Genomic DNA, 25,625 nt, shown 5'->3' with positions numbered 1-25,625 from the left:
CATTCATGCTGCTGCCCCACAGACCACAGCATAGAACACTGGACCCACAGACTCATAGAACATCCTCAGCATGGAGCTGCAGACGTTAAAGGACCTGAGCCTCCTCAGGAAGTGCATCCTGCTCTGAGCCTTTTGTTCACAGCTGAGGATTTCTTTTTCCAGTCCAGTTTATTTTCCAAGTACACTCCCAGGTGCTTGTACTCAATCACCACTTCGACCTCTTTATTTTTGATAGTGAGAGCGGTGACAGCACTCCCAGATTTCCTAAAGTCAATCACCAGCTCCTTAGGTTTACTGATGTTCGGTTGGAGGTGGTTCTGTCCACACCAGTCCAAAGCTGTCCACCACTCCCTGGTACTCTGTGACATCACCACCCTGAATACGTCCTACAATAGCAGAGTCATCAGAGAAGTTCTGGAGATGACAAGATCTGCTGTTATGATTTGTGAAGAGGAGGTGGTCGGGTCATGTGGGGGATGTGAGGGGAGGGGGCTGTCGCAGCGAGAAGTTATTAAGTTCGTTGGCCCTGTCCTTCCCCTCGGTCACCTGGCTGCTGGACATGTAGCCAGTGATGGTCCTCATGCCCCTCCACACTTCCCTGGTGTTCTAAAGTCTGGGCTCCAGTCTCCTCCTGTGAGCCTCCTTCCCCTCCCTGATTTTGACTGACAGCTCTCTGGACACTCCTAGCTGCCTCCCTGTCCTGGGACCTGAACACTTTCTTGTTTTCATTCAGGGTGGCTTTGATGTCACGACTGACCCATTGTTTGTTGTGAGTAAAGCAGTGAAAAGGTTTATCAGGTACATGGGCGTCCACACAGATATCAATATAATCTGTGATGCAGTCTGTCAGTCCATCAATGTCCTCCCCATGAGGTTCACAGAGAGCCTCCCAGTCAGTGTCTTCAAAGCAGCTCTGCAGAGCAACACGGTCCTCATCTGTCCACCTTTAACAGTTTTAATGGTGGCGGCTGCCTTTGAACCTGAGGTGTGTGTTGTGGCGGCAGATGAATCAAATTGTGATCAGACTTTCCCCACGGGGGGTAGTGGAAGAGTAGACATCCTAAACATTAGCGCACATCAGGTCCAGTGTCTTCTCACCTCTGGTCGGACAGCTCACAAACTGGGTGAAAGTGGGAAGTGACTTGTCGAGGCTGGTGTGATTAAAGTCACCGGAGATCATAAAGAAAGCGTCAGGATGTCTGGACTGCAGGTTGGAGACGAATGTCTGTATGACGTCACACGCCGCGTTTGCGGAGGGGGATATAAACAGCGATAACGTGTGGAAACTCTCTGGGTAATATGGACAGAGGCCCAAGGCCAGCAGTTCGATGTCAGGGCTGCAGATCTACACAGCAGTTTAGCACAACAATTTTGCAGGGCTGTCAAGTTGAGGTAACCTGGCAGGAGATTCTGATGAAACGTGTTCAAACCAGCTGCGGCAAATGTGCCCTTCAATTCCGAGTCACACTGCAAGTCTCTTATTTCAAGTTGGATGCTGACGGGTAGATGGTAAATGGTGATCAAAAAACTTGGGACCAGTCCACTCCCACCATGTCCACGAGCCCACGAGCGCGATGGAAATATAAGCTTCTGATCCGTCATCGGCACTAACTCCACAAACTCTTCGGTGATGGTCAATGTGTCATCGACTCCGCGGATGAAAATGACCAGTTGTGCAACATCTGTAATGTTCGTGCTTTCATCAACTGCAACTGAAATCTAAATGACTTCACTTTTTGCTTTAACTCGCTGTCCAACTTCACTGAAAGATCGGGAATCCTGTCTATAAGTGGGTTTCTTGTCAGGCTGATGTTGGCACACACACGCATGTTTTTACAAATTCACCCTCACTAAATGGTTTTGAAGCCACTGCGTTTCATTAGCAATGAGGTAGCTAGCTTTCACTGCAGCGTCACGGACGTCTCAGCTGAGACTAAACACAGGCGCCATCAGTTCATTCACCTTCTGTCTTCTCCGCTGTCCTTGAAAGTATTTGTCGGCATGAAGGTTACGAAGGTTAAATTCTTTAGCACTGCAACATGCTGTGAACTTTCCCATTCACTTCCGTGAATAAATTGGACGAGGACCATTTTTCTTTGAACACTCCGTGCACTTTTCTTTCTGACATCTTGGGGCAAAGACGGTGCCAAGGCACATAATAAAAAGCAGAAGCCGTAATAAGTATAGCAGGAAAAGCAAAGTAGCTCATCCAGACTGGCTGCTGCTTGAACTACTTGCTCTGTCCTGGTATAAACAGTTTGCTTGCTTAACACAATTGCTACGCAAATGGAACAGCAGTTTATTTTACTGAAAATTTGCAGCTAATTTTTATACTTTACAAAATCGGACGGATTAAATCCGTTTCCGGCCGTATGCTTGACACCCCTGATCTAAAGGCTCTAAAATACTGAAACGTGTGTGAAACTTCAAAGAAGTCGTTCATGAACCGGCTTCACTTTGGAGGCGCTCATTCTCTCCACATCAAACATTTCCCACAGTGAAGAAGCTTCTAAGACACACAGACACCAAACAACTCTCTGCTCAGGAAATATATAAAAAAAATAACCAAAGACTTGTTTTATTTCATGTTGATACATTCTTAGACAACACCACAAAATAGTTGCATGAGTGGCCAAATGTAAATCTCTCCCACAACATTGGCACAGAAGCAGCAGGGCAACATGAAGGTACCAGGTACAAACAGTAGAAAACATACATGCTTCCTTTTTACAAGGGTTTTGTTTTCTTAAATATAGATTCATATTTTTCTCCATTTCCTACAGTTTCCATGAAAATAAGAAACCGCTTAAAGCCGCGTCAGAGGAAGTGGACAGTAAAGAACAGAACTAGGAGACGTCAGAGCAGACAAGTGGAACCGAGCGTTGTTTTCGTTTTTTCATTTTCAACATCGAACATATCAGGCATGCATGAACAACCTCAGCACGAGTCAAACCCGTTAGGTTCTCTTAAGTTGGCTACAACACAGTTAAGGGTCATCATCATCATCATCATCATCATCATCATCATTATCATTGTCACACCTACAAAACACTGGTCATGTATGTGCAAACATCTCTTGTTTGTTGAGGAGGAATCTGGTTTTTACCACCTGACTTAGGCTCAACAACCACTTTATGTACATTCCTTTTGTGAGTCAAATCCCAGATCTAGACTGTGGAAGGTGGAAGATGAAGGTTCATGCAGGCAGAAATTACCACAACATCACTTAACTGGTTCTGACTCATCTGGGCCCAAACAAGACCTCCCCGTTTGCTGCTTTTTAACATTTGTGAGACTAACGAGGCTGAATGGAGGAAACGCAGCCCTGAGTGTGAACCACATCACAGTGGACGCAGTGGTGGAGGATCTGTCTGTGACAAAAAGCAGATTCCAGGTGTCGGCGTGAGCAAAGTGAGAAATATGGCTTTAAGGAAAGACTCTATGCATCCAAGACGCAAAGCAAAACAGATTCATCAACATAATAAACAAGGAAATGAAAAGGACAACAAAGGATTGGGACACAGAAGCCATAAAGAAGCACAGACAGGTCGACAGGAAGCAGTTTGGAAGTAGACGAGACGAGGAGGCTCCTTGGACGAGCACAGATGCTTGGACATCAGCTCCTCAGCCCAGAGGCTGCGCTCATGCATCCTGTGTTTGTTTTTTTTGAAACGGTCCTTCACCTTCTTCTGTTTCTCTGACCACAAGGCTGCTTCAGTTTGTGGTGGGCAATGAGTCCACATCCCGTTTCGTGGAGACGTGGGCCTCTCCTTTGTCTCCAGTCTGTCGCATGGTTAGATCACAAGGTCGTTGTAGCTCACAAATTTCTTCTTCACTGCAGGACCTGAAAAGGAGGACGTGCACATAGCTGGGATCAGGGTCAGTGAAGGCAGCACAGACGGAGCAGCAGCAGCAGCAGCAGCAATGATGGAGATGGAATGACAGCAGGTCTGTTCCAACCACTCAGCAGTGATGGGGTGAGAGGTTGGAACGGAACGCAGAGCATCACAGGCACATGCATATACAGTATGAAATGGACTCAGAACCGCGACCAGGTTCTAGCTCTGGCTTCAGTTATGCCGGATTAACTGATGTGTCAGTGATGAATGAGAGTCAGAGTCTCCACGTGTCAGACGTTTCTACCTAACGTTGGATTCTATATTCACAGGCAAAAAGACCTTATGGAGAAGCGAGGTACGCTGGTGGAGGTGCTACTGAGACTAATCCTCTGAGAACCTGAAGTAGCAGAAGTAAGTCACTAATGCAGGCACAGTGTCAGGATCCTTTGTGTGAGCCTGTTTCAGAGATAGAGAGAGCCTTTGTTGGGTCTGAAAGCAGCCTTTGGAGGAGGCAGAGGCCTTAGAGAAGTCAAATCAGACAGATTCGGCCTTTTACAAACAGCTGGAGTCAGAAAAATGGAGAGACAGACGCCTTGTTGTCAGCAGAGAGGACAGAGCAGGAGGAGGAGGAAGAGGAGTGGGGGGGGGGGTGATACAGCACAGCCGTCCAGTCACTTGGTCCTTAAATGTTTTGGAAACAATTTGAACGCATCACATCGGACAAGCCGCTTATTACAGGGTCAGACAGGACCAGGTTCTGGGCTTTCCAGTAGACCTGCAGTGAACCCTGAGGTTCTGTGGAGAAGCTGTCAATCTGCCACTCAAACATATTACGCTCTCCTCTCCCACCTCGTAAAAGTTACGAGTCAATTGAAAGATGATGATAAAGAGTCGAGGACGTCCACTTAACATTCCTGCCACTCTCCCCTCTCATCTCTCTCTCCTCAAACCTCCAGACAAAAATGGATCAAGGTCAGGACAGCAAAGCAGAAGCAGAAGATTAATTTGCTCTTACCTCTGATAAATTATGAAATTAGCCTGTCAGGGGGAGAAAAACATTATTTGGTAAGTAGTCCCAGAGAACAGAGGGAGTTACGTGATGCCCTTTATGGAGGTTGAAGTGACATAAGTGAGGCACAGACCATGTGGTTAAACAAAGCCACAGTCATTAAAGCTGGTTCAGGCTTCTTTGATCCTAAAGCAAAGGCTTCAACACCAGTATTAGCTGTTTATGCAGTGGTGATGTGTTGATTAAGAAAAATCAAGAGGATGTGATTCATTTCGATTCAGACTGAACAAGTCTCTGAACCTCAGCCTCAGAGGCGAGGACGACAGGACAACTGGGCGCCAGCTGCACATTTTGCTCATTCAAAGGCCAAAATCAAGTTCTCACAGTTGGTCTCACACTCTACTCACTGTTGGGGTCGACGTTCTCGCACAGCTCCGTCTTGGCCTCGCCGTTGGGCCGGTCACTGGCCTTGTGAGAGAGCCGGGACGACATGGTGGCAGCCGTGACCACGGCTTTGAAGGAACGCTTCCTCTTCTGCACGTTGAGCTCCGGGTGGAAGATGATGACGTAGACTTTGGGCACGTAGAGCATCCCGAGGGCCACGGACGCGCTCAGGTTCATGGAGATGGTGAGCGTGGTGGTCTGGATGTAGAGCTGTGGGGAAACAAGCATGTTATGACACACATCTGAAACAGCGTCAGTCACACAGTCAATGACTTGAGGTTCTGGTGCCGCTCCGAGCCTGTAGCTTGTTTTTTAAGAGCGATGCTGGAAGGTTAACCCACATGTTTCTGTTCTGAACTCCAGCTGGTTCACATTCTCTTCACACCAGGAGCTTCCACTGACTCAGACATTACTGTATGTAGAATGTAGTAAGAGAAGAGAGAGAAGTAACTGAGAAGCTAAACAAGACCTGATCTGATTCAGTTCCTGGACATTAGAGACTAAGATGCTGTAGCAGGATGAGACTAAATCAGGGGTGCCCAACCAGTTGATCGACAGAGTCAATTGCCTTCTGATATGCCCTTTCTGTCTTTACCGTTTCCACATCTCATCTCATTACATATCAAGTTGTAGTATATTTATCATTTACATTTACTTTTAGTAGTAAAATTGATCATTGCTTATGAGAGAAATACATAGAGCCCAGCTGAAGCTGGGCCAGATGGATCTGGGAGCCGGACAGATAACACGGCCCAGCGCCAGGACTTTCCAAGTAGCCTTATTTGGACATGTGGAAAGACTTTAGGTGGTGGTTAAAAGCAGGCCTTCACAGGCTGGGGTTTTCAGAGCGCTTCGCAGAGGGTCCGCTGGTAGCACACAGCGGACCTTTTCCGACCTCTCGGTTCTCTCTGCAGAGGAACAAGCAGGTGAATTCGGTCTCTGCCTCTCTTGTTATTACTCTTTTGTAATCGTTATCTGATTGATTTAATTTGTCATGTATAATAAATTTGTATGCTATTGATTTAAACTTCAAAGTTGAGTTCTTGTGAAATCTCTGTCGTGGTTGAAGAAAAGAGAAAATACACGACAAAGTAAAAAAAAGTAAAAAAACGCTAATTAATTAATTAAATAATTAATAAAATTTATTTAACCTTACAAGATGACTTAATGACTTAAGCAGCGCTGTGCTGTAGCGTGTGCCGAAACTGCGAGGGACGATGAGGTTTTGCTTGATAGTCCAATGAAGTAATGAGATTTAGCTTTCATAGGTTTTAATTGGTTCTTAAATATTTGCGCTATTTACTGACAGATGCACCTAACTGTACTTATTACAGTATTAGCAGTGACTTGCTGCTAATACTGTAATTAGCAGGGACTCGCTGTTTAAGTGTGGAGAAAGCTGAGACTTCAGCAGAGTAAAACGCAACTATGGCAGAAGCCAAAACAACGAAAACAGATCATTTTCATTGGGAATGGGAAGAGGATTCTTTTTTTGTTTATTCAAGTTCGAGGTCCATCTCTCTTATTTGCAATGTCAGCGTGGCCTTAGCGAACAAGGGCAATTACCGAACAAGGGCAATTTGGAGCGGCATTTCAAGACTGTGCACAAAAGCCCTACGCACCCAGAAAGTCTGGGAATTGAAGGGGCAGTTAGCAGCACAGCAGTCCATTCTTACCAGGCCAAACACCAAGGGCAAGGCTGCAACTATAGCTTCTTATCGCGTCAGTTGCGTTCTACAAAACACAAGAAGTCTTTTAAGGATGGCGAAGTTGTGAAAGAAGCCTTTTTTATGGCTGCAGATGCACTCAGCGACTTTAAGCCATACTGTATCATGGCTGCCATTAAGGACGTGCAATTATTACACTGTCACTGTCAGGATATACTAGACGCTGGACCCACATGCACAGCTCAGACACACTTGGCGAAAGTAAATGAGGATTTATTCCAAGAGACAAAGTTCAGATCATGCAGGGTAGTACATAGGATCAAACAGAATCTGTGTCGTGGACAGGCAGGGTTCCTTAACCAAAAGAGCTCAGTATTACAGTACCGTTCCGTCACAGGCAGGGTCGTCGTCAAGCTAGTGTGCAGGGTCGTTACCAGACAGGATCAAGATAGGGACAGATTCTGTCTAGGGGCTAGACAGAATCGGTGCCGGTGGTCAGTAGCAAGGTCCAAGATAACAAGGCTAGATGGGAATACAGGACGCTGGAAGGTGGTGGAAATCACGCATCCATTGCATCCATTGAAGCCTGTTGCCAGTTGTTTCCATTTGGGTCCATGTATGGGTGTGGATAGTATTGTCTCAAAAATTGTTTTACTTTTCCATTTGGATAATTCTGCTGTTGAGAACGAGATTCTCACACTGCAAAATGACATTAAGATAAAATCCAGAGCAACACCTGGCATGACGTAAGACTTACTGCCTGAACAAAAATATCACAATCTTAGAACATGTGCTTTCAACTTGACAGTGCTTTTCGAATCAACCTATCTGTGTCAGTGTGCTTTCTCTCACATGAATATCCATCCATCCATTTTCTGTACTGCTTATTCCCTAATGCGGGGTCACGGGGGTGCTGGAGCCTAACCCAGCTGACTATGGGCGAGAGGCAGGGTACACCCTGGATGGGTCGCCAGTCCATCGCAGGGCAACACATAGACAGACAACCATTCACACACACACACACACACACACACACTCACACCTTCCGGCAATGGAGAGAGTCCAATCAACCTAATGCACATCCTTGGACTGTGGGAGGAGGAAGCCGGAGAACCCAGAGAGAACCCACGCAAGCACGGGGAGAACGTGCAAACTCCACACAGAAAGGCACCAGGGCCGCCTCCGGGAATCGAACCCAGAACCTTCTTGCTGTGAGGCGACAGTGCCACTGCACCACCATGCCGCCCCACATGAATATCATTAAGTCAAAGTACGTTCTGTACATCTGATGACCACTTGCTGCCTGCTTATGGCTTGCAACCAGCTCCTACTGCCCCAACTATGAGAAACTAGCTGCCTCCTCCCAGTGCCAGAGGTCCCACTAAAGTAGAGAAATAGCTCCATTCTAACTTTAATTAAACTATGTTTTTAATATATATGGAATATTAGAGACTACTTTTCAGTTTTATTTCATGCATAATAAATATGCAAGTATGAGTAGTAATTGGCTTTATGTTTGGTCTGGTGGATCCTGGGACACTGACAAATTTAAAAGTAGATCTTTGTTCAAAAAAGGTTGGGCATCCCTGGGCGAAATGGATGATTCATCTACCAACCACCTTGAACATCTACTGTACTATCAGAAACACAGGGTAGGATTTACTCTGGAGCTTTAATCTACCAGCAATTTTAAGATTAAAGATCTGGAGGTTCTCATAAGACACACGGAAAACTGCTCCTGAAGTAAATCAGCTGCTAACGGCCCTTCTTCCCAGTTGGGATGGACAGGAGTCCCACGGCTCCAACTGGACGCTGCTTCTCTTTGCATCATCGCCACACCCTGAGGCTAGCAAATGCATATACATACAGACCTGCTCCCCCACCATCCACAATAACACAATGTCTAATGCTGACCCCTAGGGTTCCTAGGGTCCACAATCTACCAGGACCTGAAGTGCCCCCCCCCACAGACAGACAGACAGACAGACAGACAGACAGACAGACAGACATCCCAGGCAGCCTATCCCAGGCGTTTTTGGGCTAGAGGCAGGGTACACCCTGGACAGGTCACCAGTCCATCGCAGGGCAACACACAGACAGACAACCATTCAAAAACACAGTCACACCTACAGGCAATTCAGAGTGACTAATCAACCTAATGCATGTCTTTGGATTGTGGGAGGTTCTCCGGCTTTCTCCCACGGTCCAAGGACATGCATTATAGAACCCACGAGAACATGGGGAGAACATACAAACTCCACACAGAAAGGCACCCGGTCCGCTCCGGGAATTTGAACCCAGGACCCAGCAGAGGTTGTACTTTGAGACAGCCCAGGAAGTTCAAGGAACCCAGGAGCTGCTGACCATCTTCTACATGGCCATCTTTCAGTCTGTCCTCTGCACCTCCATCACTGTGTGGTTTGGTTCAGCCTCCAAACAGGACAAACACAGACCGCAGAGGGTGGTCCGGTCAGCAGAGACGATCATCGGGACTGAGCTCCCTTCCATCGAACATCTGTACTGGTCCAGACTCAGGAAACAGGCTGTCAGCATCACTGCTGACCCCACACATCCTGCACATAAACCGAAACAGCTCCTCTGCTCTGGCAGGCGTCACAGAACCACGGCCACCAGAACCACCAGACACAGAGTCAGCTTCTTCCCCCAGGCTGTTTCTGAGCTTAACTCCATCACAGAGATAGGACTTAGTAAAAACATGTGTGGTGCAATTTTAATTTATTTTATTCTAACTTCCTATTCTTTCTATTCTTTACTTTATGCAAATAATGTATGTATATAACTTTAATTCATATGTAAATAATTACTGTTGGTATGAAAAGACGGAGTCAGACCGGATGCAATTCCTTGTTTGTCTTGGGCAAAAAAACCCAAAAACGCTTAAAGTAAATTTAGCATTGACTTTTGACCCAAATGTTTCGTTCAGGCATGTGTCTGTCACTGTCAAACACTGCGGATTACTTCCAGCTGTTTGTTTCCTAATGAATCCATGCTGCTCTAAATTCAGCAGCCTCTGTAATTTGAGTAAAGCCTTGAGACGACATTAGAATATTGAAGCAGCAGCCGAAGGTTCAGAGGATTTTATGGCTCAGTGGTTCCTGCAGCAGCTCCACCAGCTCTGCTTATGCTTTATGGATGTTGGAGTGAATTTCCATAAAGGAACCTGCGCTCATGGACCCGATTGAACAAAGTCCTGCTCCGACAGCAGATGACGGATGTAATATTCCAGCGTGTGGGTCATGTTGGGGTCAAGGATCGGATGTAATAATAGAAGTCACAGCAAATGGAGATAAGAAACAGGAACCAGATTAGATCTGAAAACAAGAACAGAACATTTATCATCCACCCAACCCAACATTTAACTGAGGATCTGGATTTTTAAAGCTTCAGTTTTGTGTCATATTAACATGTACAGGAAAACTTTAAATAATAATTAATTACAATCTATCACACTGATTCAGAGGCCAAAGCAATGGGTGCTTCATTTGAATCAGACAACCGTCATGAAGCTGCTGTTCATAAAAAGTTTATGATATTTCTTGGCTCCTTTCACCGATTAAAATTTACATTCTTCATCAGTTCTTTAACGATGTGACAATCGTTAGGACGTGTTTGGGTTTTGTTCTCCACATCCCTTTTGATTTGTTGTTTTCCCTGTGAGGTCACTTCCTGTTTGTGTGCTTCCCTTGAGCACTTCATACTGCTAGAAAAACATTATTCCTTTCCCTTGAGGAAAAAAAAACAACCCTAGGTTTCTTTTCAGCACTGTAGCCAGTCTGACTAAGGGTTATAACTGTGTTGAGCAAACTAGCCCCTAAATCTCAGCAGCAATGACTTTATGAACTACTTTACTAATAAAATTATCACCCCAGGTGAAAAAGTCGACTCGTCTCTGACTTGCCTCCTACCTGCGTATGTTTGATTGTACTGCTCCACAGTTTTCTTCTGCCATTTGTCTCTCTCCCACTTCATTTTTTACTTCCCTGGCTTTTTATTATCCGTGGATAAATTGTGGACAACTTTGGAGATCTGAAGGTCTGCCACTACGTTGTGGTGCTGTTGCCTAGCCCATGAACGTTTCGGCTAAACATCTCGCCTAAGATGTGGCACAAGGACGTGCCCGACATTACCATTCAGCTATCAACATGCTGATCGGATCATCGCCTAATTAGCTGCTGCAGGCAATTATAAAATAAATACGATATAAAGTTCTGCATGACTTTATCGTCTTCCTGTTTACATCTGACGTAATGGAATGTTGTCACCCAACTGATTCGCCACTGTGGAACAGTGAACGACTCGTTCAGGTCCATGCAGTACCTTCTCTCGCCACATGGCAGCAGCTGCTTAGCTCAGTCAGCAGGACAGAAAACAGGAATGAGTCGTTAACGACTCACTCAACTGAGCGCCCTTCCTCAAGGAACTTTTGTCATGTGCATAGTTTAAAAAACTTCAATGAAACTGCTTTTTTAGACGATATTACTCAATTTGCGTGGCACTGACTTGGTCTTATCACCAATATAGAAGCTGCATGGACATATTTTAAAGCTTCATTTACTGTGATTTTGGATAAACATGCTCCCATTAAAAGAATCAGAGTAAAAAATCGTAACAGTCATTGGATCAGCTCAGATCTCTCTAAACTCATTAGACAGAAACACCACCTCTGGCGTATAGCAAAGATCTCTAACAAAGTGTCTGACTGGCAATCCTCCAGAAAGAAATGTACTCAATCAATCAGGTATAAAAAAACAACTTTCTTTACACAACAACTACTTGCCAATGGTTCAAAGCCCCAAAAATTCTGTAGCACTATAAAAATCATGGAAAACAAATCGACTTCTTCCCATCTGCCTACAGTAATTAAATCTGGCATCGTTGTTGTTACGGACAAGCATAAGATGGTGGACATGTTTCACAGGGTCAAGTACATCTGATTGTGCCTACGAGGGCACCGCATCCCCTGTTACTGACTCTCCATTTACTTCTACATCAGCTACTGCTCTCTCTACTTATTTTCATTCCAGCCATTACAAAACCCTGAGGTTAACTGCTTTGCTTGGACACTGCAGGACTGGAGACACTCTTTCTTCCTGAAAACAACAGCTCATTGCAGCCCCCATTTCCTGCCGGTTCAACCTATCTGTAGAATGTCAGCAACATTGTAGCGATGTGCCTGGTTTAGAACCTGCTCACAACCAATGTACATCCTGTCTTCAGCATCAGCATTAGTCTGTGGTTTAATCTTGAGAATTCCTATTAGTAGCTGAACACAGTGTCTTCTCCTTTAAATGCCTGTTTTAGTGACACGTTGGTGGTAAACTTCGTTTCACGCCCGCCTTCATGTCAGACCACTTTTATTTTGTTATTTCCGCTCCTGTGCAGAACCTGCAGCATTAACACCCGCACACACGGTCCCGCTCGGCTACTGCGCAGACGCAGTCCATATTTGTAAAAAACAGGCGGAAGTGAAGGAGAAGCAAACCTCCTGACACTGTGTTCAGCTACTAATAGGAAATCTCCTATTCTATAAATGTCTACATTAACTAGTGTTGACGCTGACAGACAGGATGATATTTGGGGGCACATAGGTTTTATGCACAAAAGCAATCAATATTAAGGCCGTTAAATGTTTAATCCCAACTCCCAACAGAAACTCTACTGCAAACTCTGGCCAGGTCCCTGAACAATTGTATTTGTTATTTAATAATCAATAGGTTGGAGACACTGACGGTGTCGTGGTGATTTATGTTGAAGCCTGTTGGAGAGGTCAAAGGTCAACCTTTAGCTTTAAGTTCTTTATTATATCTGATCTTGCCCCTGTTCAATTTAAAACATTCTGCAGAAGAGAAAATATGAATCGCTTCTCTGCACATGGTTCAGTCAGATCCTCCAGCTCAGAGTCCAAAAACACGAGACATATCGTCCTTCATGATTTAGCGTTACCTGCATCTTCTTGAACAAGGTTAGTCATTCGTTTTACAGTTGTTAGTCGTTAGATGTTAGATGTAAGTTGTTAGTGGTTAGTTATTGTTAATCGTTAGTTGTTAATTATTGTTAGTTGTTATTCGTCAGTTATTGTTAATCGTTAGTGTTAGTTGTTAGTGGTTATTAATTAGTTTCTAGTCTTAGTTATTAGTTAGAAGCTTCTGGACGTCTGCTCTTATAGCGTGATAGTGTGCTGGAGCCTCTTGACCTCTGGCACCGGTTTAGATGCAGGTTGTTGACGTGCTTGTTGTTCTGTTTTTAACTAGATCTTAACGGAAGACATTTCTCCCTTCAGTTCCTGATGGTTCTGGAGTTTAAGAGCCACTGACAGCTCAGTTTTAAAAGTCCACTGGTGCCAGTCGCTCTGTTCACACAACTATCGCATTCACACAGACTGAACAGTCCAACTGTGGATGTGAACCTAGTGGACCTCCTTCCTGTGAGGTGCTGCCGCTGCCCAGTCGCCATGGCAACAAAAGCAGAAGGTCTTTATATTTTAGCTATTTATTAGATGCCTTAGATATTACATAGAAGCCAGAGTCTGATGGACACGAGTTGACTAAAGAAGCATCTCTGTAGTTTGTATTTGTGAGAAGGAAGATGCTCCTCTGAACAGACTCATCCTTTATTAATATCACATCAGTAATTAAGCTGAAAAGAAATGATATCAGCATTACAAATACAGGAGGAGGACAGGACTTCGATTAGCATGGGAGGAGGCACTTTGGGCTGGATGACAGCAGCAAGTCTTTGCTGTCTGACCTTGGCGGTTTGCCCTGAGGCCAGAAAGGCTCTGTGTGCCGAAAGAAACGCTTCATCTGCCGACTTATTTATCAAAATGTCCGCGAGACACAAACAAGCAACTGGTCGTTCACTGACCACTAAAACAGCAGATGACATTTGCACATCATCATCAGAACCGACACCAGTGACAGTCAGAACCATTCGTGCTATCAGCTTCTATTTGTGTAATGATCTGATTTGTCATTTTGCAGTGGCTTGACCCAAATGGATCAGTGGGCATCCGTGTGATCTGTCCCAGGTAATCCCAAGGACCCAACTAGCCTCCAACTTTAACAGAGACGTCGGTGGCTGGATAAAGGCTGCAGAAAGCTGATTTGCTTTCGCCTCCATCGTCACCTAGGACCCTGAACTCAAAGCTTATTGTTTCAGAGCTAAATCCTAAAGGATTCACCCGCTGCATTCATATCAGAGAATACACAGTTTAACTCTGCTACGTTTAGATACAGCAAATCCCTCTTCAGGCTGCAAGAAACTGCTTTTATCAATATGAGAATGGGACAGTGTTAAGCACACAGAGGCTAATCCCTCTGCTTTATTTGATGCTACAAAAGCTGCACTAGCAGGTGGTTGTTTGTGCAAACACTTCTGTTGGCAGTGGAGATAAAGTGGAAAGGTTGGAGGCTTAGAAACCAGATTAATAACCTTACTGTATAAGGTTAAAAATTCTGAACAGCAGTAACTTCAGACGTCATACGTTCCTACTGCATCTCTGGACTGCCCACAGACGTCTAATGTCCAGACCGGGTTTCATCCTTCCAACAACACATCATGTCCTGCATCTCGCTGCCTTATGGAATTCACATGACCTTATTAAACTCTGATGAGGAGGATGCAGCTGTGCAGCCGACTAGTCCAGTCTCACCTGGGACAGTGATAACAGCAGGGATGAGGTGAGTCGAAGCTCCTAATCTGTGCCTTCAGTTGAGTCTACAGCTCTGCAGCCACACCACAATCATAGCATTAGCAGGATACTTAGGTTCACTCTGCTGCTTCATCGCATAAGGAAAAGCTGCTAAGTTTGGAAGTTCCACACTTTTTCTGTCAGAAAAGCCTTCAGAGTCAGCACAGCAGCTGTTGGGTGGATACTAATGTGCACAGGCTTCTTTTGCTGCAAAGCAAAACGTTCAACACAACCACATGTCAGCACTTTTACACGTTCCGCTACATCCACTGACGTGAGAAAGACATAATTGTTGGTGGTTACACAGAACCAAGGTCTGCTTCAACCAGCACGAAAACCTGATCGATCCCAATGGATCCCAGAGCTCCACATCAGACAGAAACCAAATCCTCAGGACAACAATGACTCAGAACAGAGCAAAGCTACACAAACAGCCTTGACGATGCCTGACGTCACTGATACATCAACAGTCACAGCAGCAGCACAGTGAGAGTGGTTTAGCAGCGTTTTCTAAAGTTGCCGAACACTCAGTCTTCTGAGCAAACTCCCTGGTGGACTCACAGTTCAGCACCTCAGCATTACAGTCGTAACTGCTTCATCAGTACCAAAAGTCCGATAAGAAAAACCGCTGGCGGTTGATAGGATACACACGTTTCTGTCGAAGCGACATTCCAGCAGCCATGTGGGATCCTGCTCTTGTAAAATAAAACAAGGTCCCATTAATTGCCTGTTTTATCTTCCTCCTTTCATTTGCCACACGCACTTTGCTATAAACCTTTTTCATCTATGCACAAATCAGAAGGAGATTATTTTCCAGTGGCAGATGGGCCTCGTTTGGAAGCCTTCACGCTGACAAAGTGGGACACAACAGTGACGCAGTAATTCTCCACTTGACACGGTTTCTGCTATTTGGTGATTTGTAACTGCAGTGAGTGGCTGATGATAAAAGCTAAGGAAACGGCTCACCATCATCACATTACAGCTGAGTGTTGGCTGAACAAGTAGCAGCCTCCTGTCGGAAGCAGCAAGTCACAGCAGCTGGACCCTGGTGTCATTCATGACTTATGGTTGGAGAAAATGCATATTCAGCAACAAACCCCAGTTTGACTGAGAACCAGATGGAGAGGCGCATCATCATCACATATCCACTGCTCCAGCACCAGGATTCAGGCACATCTTTTCTCCCAATGGAGCTGAGGGCTGCACAGGTTCTTACCTTCTCTGCCGACTGCGCTGTGCCAAAGAAGATGGGTATAAAGGCCAACCACACGATGCAGGTGGTGTACATGGTGAACCCAATGGGCTTGGCCTCGTTGAAGTTCTCCGGGACCCCGCGGGTCTTTATGGCGTAAACAGTACATGTGACCATCAGCAGGATACTGTAACCCAGCGAGCAGATGATCTGAAGATCCGTTATGTCGCACTTCAACACTCCTCGTGCCAGATCCGGGTTCATGTTCTTCTGCTCATCGTAGTCTATGACAGTGTTAGGTGGATCCACGCCGAACCAGACCAGCACCCCCAGCAGCTGCACGGCAATGAGACTGGAGGTGATGGCCAGCTGCGAGGTGGGGCTGATCAGCCTGGGCGCCGTCACTGACTTCTTCCCCTGCTCGAAGATCCTGTAGATGCGGTTGGTTTTGGTGAGGAGGGCGGCGTAGCTGATGCACATTCCCAAACCCAGAAAAATCCTTCTGAACGAGCACACGCCAACATCTGGCTTTGCGATCATGAGGAACGTGATGATGTAGCACAGAAATATCCCCGTCAGAAGAACGTAACTGAGCTCCCGGCCGGACGCTCGGACGATGGGAGTGTCATTGTACCGGATAAACGTGGCCATGACAAAGATGGTGGCGATGATGCCGAGCATGGCCAGGAAAACGGGGATCAGAGCCCAGGGAGAGTGCCACTCTAGCTTGACGATGGGGATGGCCTGGCAGGACGAGCGGTTGGCCGTGGGTCTCATGTTGTAGGTGCAGACCTTGCAGGTGAACTCGTCGACCTGGTACTGGTAGTCCTCGCAGGGCTCGCAGTGCCAGCAGCAGGCCATGCCCTTCACCACCTTCTTCCTCTCCCCCGTCTTACAGGGCAGGCTGCAGACGGAGGTGGGGATGTCCTGCTCCCCCCGAGGCCACCGCATGTCCTCCACCTGGAAGGAAACACAGGATAGAGGTTACCAACATGTACAGATCGCGGTGGGTCGATGACGCTGATGATGTGATCGGAGCCTCTGCTGCATCACCGATGTCAAACAGGGAGTTTCTCTTCTCATTATGGAAGAAAAGGTCTCATTGATTTATTGCACAGCTTGACTCCTGCTAATGACTAATGAAGACTCCATTAGTGCAACGTCAATGACTGATCTCTGCAGAGATCACAGCTCTGCTCTCATCATGCAACGCGTTTATGCAGACGTTCAGTGTTTAGACTGAAGCCACTTCAGGGTTTTACAGGAGAGACGGCCATCGCATTTAAAGTCAAACTACTGAGACGATGCATCAGCCCTGCAACAACCAGGGCAACAGAAACTACGTGAGGAACCGTCGGCAGAGAAGACAAGGTTCAACTTGCTGGGGTTTTGATTTTAACCGACAGTTGGTTTATGTTTGAAGGATTCGACTGGACTGGGAGGAATTTAAGTGCCACTGTGACCCAGAGATAATCCATTACACAGTACTGGGGACCAAGTCAGATACACAATCTACAAAGACCAGGCTGAATGGGTGTTTGGTTCTGGAGCCAGGGGCTAAGCTTGAGAAAGAAGTAAAAAAAATGATCCTGGATGTTATCAGCTCCCACCATTAACCAGACTCTCCTCAGGCGCTCTGTGCTGCCAGAAAGCCAGCTTGATAACCTGGATGCTCGGGATAAAGAGCCTGAGTCGGCCCACTGCTTGTATTTGTCTTTTGATTCTCACCGTGGCCAAACAGCCTCTAATATGCCTGTCTCCACATTATCAGCATCCTCAACGTGTCCACTTCATGCTGAGCTTTCTGACCAGCGCTGTGATGAAGCAAGCTCCCAGCAGGTGAGTGCTCCCATACTTAGCATATGAATTGTACTAAAACCTGATGAATGGCTGCTGCTGGTGCCTTTCGCTTCACAAATCCTTAAGGATTTTAGGGTGAAGGTTCCAAAAGCCAGGAGCGATGTCGGCTCAATCATTTAAATGAAAACGCCATCTGTCTCCTTGCCTTTACACGCTCAGGAGCTCTGCCAGCTGCCACGCGTCGTCAATGATTCAGGTTTTAAAACTCAGGTTTTAAAGCAGTGTCACAGCTGGTCGGAAGCCGGACAGAGGTCCCTGGTTCAACATCCACGGTTCCTCCTCCAGCTGAAGCCCAACGGGGGGTCAGCCAAAGGAGGCGACTGTCAGGCTGAAAACCAAGTGTCCCATCGGCACCGAGCTGAAACAATGATGACGACCCAAACGGTAGGACAAGCGTTGCTCTCTCTGATCAGCAGATCAGCTCAAACTACACTCAGGTCTATTCATGTGCTGCCCATGAGGTGGAGCCCAGATAATCACTGGTGGGAGCCAAGAGCCTCATCGGCAGACATGGGCAATGAGACAGATGTGTGTCCTCAAACGTAAACAGCGGTTTTACTGACAAGGCAGATTTGGTCCCTCTCAGTCAGAAACAGAGCTGGTATGGAGAGCGCTGAGCCACAGTCTGCTGTGTAACACAAGTGGCATCACAGGAAACAAAGCTGCAGCTGAAGGGAATCACATTTGTTTGGCTCAGGCTCCGTAACAATTGTGTCACTGCATCCAGAGCAGCTGGAGCTGAAGCTGAGCCAGAAACCTTAAATCTGTTTAAGGCTGTTTTTCCAAGGATTCAGTTTATACGGAGATCCTTTGTCTACAGTTTTGTCTTCACAGCTTCTGCCACGTTGAACAGTCATTATCGCTGATGGGATTAAAGGAGGAGGGAGAATGTGTGGAGCTAAAAACAGGAAGTGGATATTCCTTGTTTTCTGAGTGGTGCAGAGGAGGAATCCTCCATGTGCTCGTCTTATCAGCTGCTCCACCTGCCTCTGCTCCGCTGTGATAAAGCGTCAGGTCAGCGCTGAAAACAACCTCCTTGGCTACACGACAAAGAGGGAGACGAGTCGTGCTCCTGCAGAGACTGAAGCGGGGACGTCCTCACACCTGCTTCCATGAGTTTGTGTCCTACGCACAAACAGTGATGGCTTCATGGGGCCACAGTGCGTCTTGGTCTTTAATAGCTGATGTCCAGCTCAGTGTTCTACAGATCAGCACATGGGTCCTGGAGGGTGATGAACATTAATGAAAGAATCATCAAATCAGAATGTGAAATGAAGCTAAGCAGAGGATGAACCTCTGGACCCTGGATCCACACAAACATCGGTTCATTTGGTGAACTACTGCTGATCGGTGCAGGTCAAATAGCGTAAACATACCGAGCTGTGAACTAAAACACTGATTTCTGTCAATGTTCCTGCTGGAGAACATTAACTGTGTGACTGCACCTGGTTCTGAAGGTGGATGCACAAAAGTTTTTGACTTGGAAGAACTTTTAGTTGGGTTTAACACGAGCAGCACCAGGAGAAAAGGATTAAAACTGATTTGAAGCTTCAGCATCTGAAGTTCAGAAAAAGCCTTTATCATAATCCCAGGCACAACATTTGAGCTGCACTTCACAGCAGCATTTTTCCATTTCAGTGTATTTTCAATCTTAAACGCCGCAGTGTTGGAAGAGCTGCTGCAGAATAATGAAAGCGGGAGCATTTGCTGGGAGGGAGCGGAGCAGTTCCCAGCACAGGTGAGAAATTGCCCTTCTTTGTTCTACTGTTTGTTTGTGAAGAATCTGAATAAAACCCACGTCTTCAAAGCAAAGTTTCAGTCCGGGAGCGAGTGAAGGTGTTTTAATGAGGAGCCGAGGATTAACCAGCCCACGAAGCCTGCCGCTCGCCGGACCTCACATCTGGCGTTTAACCAGCGAGTGTCTGTCACTGTAGCGCAGCTGCCTCCTCACATCTGTCACAAGAAATCTGCAAAACAGCGTTTCAGGTTTTATAATCAGTTTTAATCGCAGTCACATTTGTCAGAGGAACCCGACTACAGCTACAGCTTCTCATCAGCAGTGTGCCACTGGCCGCATGACAGATCAACCCGTACTGGTGATGTGCTGCTGATCACTGAGGGAATTGAACCAGCATCCTGCTGGCCTGGCGTGCCTGTTTCAAATCTCCACATCTGACTCAGAGCTGTCGCTGAGATCAAGGTTAGATCTGATTAGTGGTGATGAGCCTGAGCAGCATCAGAGTTTGAGTGGGTCATGTTCACCTTCCATCGTCAGGCACATTCCTCCAGAGGCTTCATGGGCAGGACAACGTTTTTTTACCTGCGATGCTAGCAATATCTTAAGAAGTGGGAGAAGTCCCACTGAGCCGCTGTTTGCATGAACCGTCATCACAAGTTCAGACTCACCTCAGTGCTACAGGGTTCACACCGCCTCTAGGTGGCGCTGCAGGTCTGCACAGCTGCCAGCGTTCATTCGTGACATTTCATTGTTTCTAATATGCGGTTCATTAGATGACAAGTTAATCGCATGTCTGATCAGTTTACTGGGACTCATGCATGAAGTAAAGTCCATATACTACTTTCACCGCTCTCTTGAACCCAAACAACAGATGGCCTGTGTGAGGATCACAGCCGGGAGCCTGGAGAGAAGCTGAGCTGACGGGCTCAAACACAAGACATCTTCAGCGATGAATGAAACAGGATAAGGTCAATGAAGACTGGATCCACACTAAGTCTGTCCACGGGTTCTGCAGGTTCTGCAGAGTCATCAATAGAAAGCATCATTTCCTAATGCGGCTGTAATCCTTTATATAAGGCGTTTAATGAAATGACACAGTGATGCAGCTCTTTACGCTTACTTTTCATTTCAAACACTTTGTTTCTCCTTGTCCTCCGAGTGGGAAAACGTTTATCTGGTCCAGTCTCTGTCCAAAGCGGGTGAAGATGTTTGGTATTAATGTGAGGATTTGTTTAGGCTCTGCAAAGATTCTAACTGGGGCAGAAAAAGCCAACTGCGGTTTGTCTTCGGCTTGTACTCATTGGTTCTGGTACAGCAAAGCCTGACAGAACCATCACAGCCATCAGACCACAGCTAAGCCTGGTCACAGCAGGTCACATATCGGACCCGCTCTTCATGTATCACCACGTACAGGACACACGTCCCCTCAGCAGCCGATTCAGACAAAGATCACCGAGCCCCAGGACTGCTGAACTCTGTAAGTGAGCTCACGGTGCGTGGACGTCTACAACTCAAACGAAGGAAAGATGAGGACAGAGCTGAGGCTCGGCCACATCTGGCTGACTGGAGGCTGGACGTGAATAATTTAGGGGTGAGAAGCAGCAGATGCGTGACGTGAATGCAGAGGCCCTGCAGAGAGAGAGAGTAGGGGTGGGGGGGTTGGCCTTTGTTTGTGGTGACGTGGACCTGTGTGTTACAGAACCAACCCGAACCAAGCATCTGCTGCCAGGTTTCAGTGTTGGTCCGTTTGGCTCAGAGCCTAATAAATTCCCAGCATCTGATAATCTTATCAGCCCCAGCAACTCCAATTAGACTGTGCAGACCAGCAAATCTGGTGTAAATTGGCTTGAAAACCCTCCAGTTGGGCCCAGCCAGAGTCCGATAACACGGAGCAGGAAAGAACTAATCGAACCCCAGTGACAGTTTTCAGTGGGATTTTTTCTGACCATAAACTCGAGAGCAGGTTTGGAGGGTGAACATGAGCCTTGCTGACCTCTCAGCACTCAGTTTACTCACGTTGAGCTGCAGCGTGTCCGTCCATTGGCCGATGGCGCGGTAGCCCGGCCCAGTCGCATTGTTCCACTGGTACTGAAACAGGTCGTAGCGTCCGGGGGCATCGCCGTTCCGGTTGAAGGTCACTGAAGTACCGGCGCTGCCTGTGGGGGAGGAACAGGCAACAGATCAGGTTTAACATAGGACCCTGTAATTAGATGTAATTAGACAACAGTAATTATTAATTGATGTGAGTGTGTGTAGATGTGTTAGCATTCGTATTTTTAATCTCCCGTCCTTCTTGTGTGTACCTCCATCTCTGACAGTGATCAAATAAATAAATCCCCTCTGGGATTAATAAAGTTTTTTGAATCTTGAATCTTCAATCAAATTGAGATTTGGATCTAAAATTTACCAAACAACAAATACAAGCTATTTGGGGGGGTCTTTAAATGTTCCATTTTTTAATCTTAACGACATCTGAGCTAAAACAACCAACGCCAAAATCCTTAAACATCTGATCGTTGCAGAGTCTGATCTGTCAGAAACTGCAGAGGACGCAGCCCAGACAATGACTACGATTTTTGTTTTCATGAACACGCGGTGGTCAGATAGGTGAAGGTCGATACACAGGTTTGGCAGGTGCAGTAGTACAGGCAGGAAACAGGCAAATAGGCAGTCAATCTCCAGACAAGGTCCACAAGCAGAACCGAAGGAGCAGGCAAGGCAAAGTCAAAGCGAGGTCCAGGACTGGTACACAGAAGGTCTCTGGAGCATAGACACAGAGTGACATGAGCTAAGAATCTGACAACTGGCTAGGGTGAGATGGGGGTTAGTACAGGTTTTATTAGATGCAGGTGGTGAATCTCAAGCGACACAGGAACTAAACCAGAATTTAACAAAATAATACAGGAAACCACACAGGAACACGACTCATGATTAACTCAACTACTGATCTCAGATCAGTAGTTGAGTTAATAGCTGGTTTCGGTTTCTGAACGATATCTGGTTCTTCTTCTAGAAGCTGCTGTGACTCATAAAGTGAAGTGGGCTCGTCTGCTTAATTAGGACCAATCACCGACGCTTTGCTCATGAGCTGATAACTGAAGTCAACGAAACCAAAAACACCCATGTTTAGATTCTATTACTTGACCTTTGGACACGATTCAGAAATCAGGACTCAGAACCATCAACTTAGCATCTTCTTGTCTCGGTTCGGTTCTGGCCTCAGCTCAACCAACCAATGTTTTAGACACTGCTCAAATTAGGACCCGTGAAGTTACGTACAGAGTACAGAGACATGTGGAACATCTGGATCCAACAGGTACACCGGCCTGCTCTTTCTCGGATCGGTGCCGTCCGGACGTGTTCTGCTACTGCAGGACTGTTTGCCCCTTCTGCTTGTCACGTCTAGAGGCTTTGAGTCGAAGGCAACGCTTTCAGATTCACGCATCAGACGGTAAATCCCATCACGTAAACATGACACCCATAAAGCGACAGATTGATCTGTACGACATCGCAAACATTCTGAGCTTTAGATTTGGATTTTCGTGTCTTGGAGCCTGAAGCTGCTCATTTTAGCCTGCAGCATCCCGCAACTTACCGTTGAAGCTGACGCTGCGGATGTACTTGAGCAGCTTCTTGCCCCCCGCCACCTCCATGTCGGGGCAGATGCCGGAGTTCTCCGGACACAGGTCCCGCTGCATGTTGTGGAGGGCGTGGGCCATGGCGTAGACAGCGTCGATCACAAACTGGACCTTACCCTCCTGCTCGTACTTGGAATCAATGCCGATACGCTCCTGACCTGAGAGAGAGGGAAACAGGAACCAGAACCAGGAGATGACATAGTTAAAGAGTCCCAAAAAGCTCAGGACACGCAAACTGGACTCAACCCGAAACCAACTGTTTTAATGTGATCAAAACGACCAGCGCTCAACATGGTGCTGCTTTACACCCAACACAGATCGGTTCCGGTTCCACCTGAACTCTGACCGCATGGTTTCTGGTACTTAATCAGCTACAACCTGCGTCTCAAGCTTCAATCTGCGCACAACAGGAAGTCAAAGAAGAAGTAGAGGAAGCTGAACAACTGATGAGCACAGCTGCCGTTGGCCGTGGTTGACGGCATGTTGGTCCTGGCTGTAGCTGGAGCAGAACCTGCATCAGACGAAGCCTGACCCAAACACTGTGGGTCCAGCAGCGTGGACCAGGAACAGCCTTGTGTAAAAGGGATTCCCTGCAGCTGATGGGAGGATGGAGCTCATGTGCTTCACTTTTATTTTTTTAACATGTATTTTTAAAATTTGACTAATAATCAAAACATCCTCTGTTTTCCAGAACCAACGGGAGCTGCGGGATTTTGTCAACATCCTGTCCCTGAACTATTGCAGGTGAACTTCACAAGGCGGTAAATGAATGTTTTTGTTTGTTCAGCGTCACTCTGGTAACCAGGAACCACATAGTGGGTTACTGAGCCCGGTCGGTACCTGGGCTGCCACAAGGCTGCAGGTTCAACCTGTCTCTGTTTCCTTCAGACACAGTTTAATGTTCCATCATGGCCCAAGTGACATCTCATCTGTGGCTAACAGACCTGAAAAGGACCACTGTCCGACCCCTACTCCACTACAGCTGGGTCACAGGCACAGTTCTGCAGAACCACTGATCCCGCCTGTCTTCTTCGCAGCAGGCTGGTTCTGACCCTGTTCCCTCAATGACCTTTGCTGTGGTCCAGTTGGTACCAGCATACTGGTCCGTCCTTCGGCTGCTGGGGTTTTACCTCTGTGAAGCGACTCCTCTGTGGTGCTGTTCGCTTGCTGACCTGCTTCTGAACGATTAGAAGCTAATTTCAGTCAATTATCATTTGTATTAGCGGCTAAATGAAACCAGCTGTTCACTGTTGTAACGGAATCGCTGCAAATGTTCAAAACCAAGGTAACAAATTAGAGAACGAGCTTAAGTTTAACTAAAAGCGCAGCAGCTTGTAAACGATGTCTGACAAAAGCCTGAAAACAATCAGCTGCTTGTGGCACCAAAGGTAAAAACTATTAACTGAGTCTGTTTGAAGAAAGTGTCTCGAAATCACTCGGCCCAACGCACAATGCCTCAATGATTCACAGAAGTAGATCAGGGTGTCTCATGCAGCACTTTAAGTGGGGTTGCATAGTTTATTGGACTCCTAATACCTGACATCTTTCAGCTTTCCTCAGCTCATCAATATCATTTGCAGCCAACTTCAGCATGTGATTCAAGCCTTCTTTTATTTATGCTCATTACTGAGAAAACCTGCTCACAAAGATATGCCGTTCCCAACATGCACAACAGTTTTGCATCGAGGGCTGTCGAGTTGAGGTAACCTGGCAGAACATTCTGATAAAACGTGTTCAAACCAGCTGCGGCAAATGTGCCCTTCAAATCTGTCAGGCTTGGGCAGGTGTCGGACCCACATGCACGGCGCAGAAACACAGATGTGATTAAGTGCAGGTTTATTCGGTGAATCAGAGTCAGGCAGTCCAGGTCAAACACAGTACGTTCCAGTAGGCAATATACAAAGGAGCAGGCAATCTCAGAATCAAGGTCCAGGCAGGGTTCGGTACACGAGCAGACTTGGCGACAGTACAGACAAGGATCAGGCAAAAACTCACGGTCAGATTATCAGGCACAGGTCTTTCACAGGTTGCGGGATCAACAGGGTTCAGGCAAGAATCAAAGGTCGAGGCGGTCACGGTCAAAACACGAATGGCTACAATAGAATGCTGGAAAGAGTACATGAACTAACAATCTGGCGACTGGTGTGGGTGAGAGGTGGAGGTTAAGTACAGGTGCTGATTACTAATTAGCAACAGGTGTGGATGATGAGAACCGGAGCGTGACAGGAAGTTAACAAAATAAAACAGGATGTGACACGTAACATGAATCATGACAGTACCCCCCCCCCATGGCGTCTTCCACGGCGCCAACGAGCCCCTCCCCCCTCCGCCCAGGGCGGGTGGAGGGAGGAAACAGGAGGAGGGCTCGAATCACCCCCCCTCGCCCGGGCGATGAAGCAGGGTGGGAGGAGGGAGGACATCAGGAGGAGGGTCCAGCGCCGGAATCCTCCTCGTCCGCAGAGCCGTGGCTGTGTTGCCCCATCCCGTCCGGGGACGGGGCCTCAGGATGTGTTGCATGAAAGTCTCT

The 25,625-nt window shown here is 46.8% G+C and overlaps 1 protein-coding gene across 6 annotated transcripts in view; it reads right to left on the bottom strand.

The window, feature by feature from the left end:
- Positions 1–2,549: 2,549 nt before the first annotated feature.
- The window catches only part of LOC114855179 (metabotropic glutamate receptor 7), a 127,165-nt gene continuing 104,089 nt past the window's right edge, over positions 2,550–25,625 (bottom strand). For 3 of the 6 annotated variants that reach the window (XM_029150102.3, XM_041070783.2, XM_055509109.1), the window contains exons 6-10: positions 23,056–23,256; positions 21,477–21,616; positions 15,887–16,822; positions 5,256–5,502; positions 2,550–3,844 (exon numbers count right to left, since the gene is read on the bottom strand). In XM_029150102.3, coding sequence (XP_029005935.1) covers positions 3,795–3,844; positions 5,256–5,502; positions 15,887–16,822; positions 21,477–21,616; positions 23,056–23,256 — 1,574 coding nt within the window. In that variant the 3' untranslated portion in view covers positions 2,550–3,794. The other 3 variants (XM_029150103.3, XR_008694803.1, XM_041070784.2) reach the window with 3 other exon arrangements.

The sequence above is a fragment of the Betta splendens genome, chromosome 5 (genome assembly GCF_900634795.4).
Source record: "Betta splendens chromosome 5, fBetSpl5.4, whole genome shotgun sequence".
In the NCBI taxonomy this organism is placed as follows: domain Eukaryota; kingdom Metazoa; phylum Chordata; class Actinopteri; order Anabantiformes; family Osphronemidae; genus Betta; species Betta splendens.
Note: the sequence above shows the minus strand (reverse complement) of the source record. Positions and strands in the feature narration are given on the sequence as shown.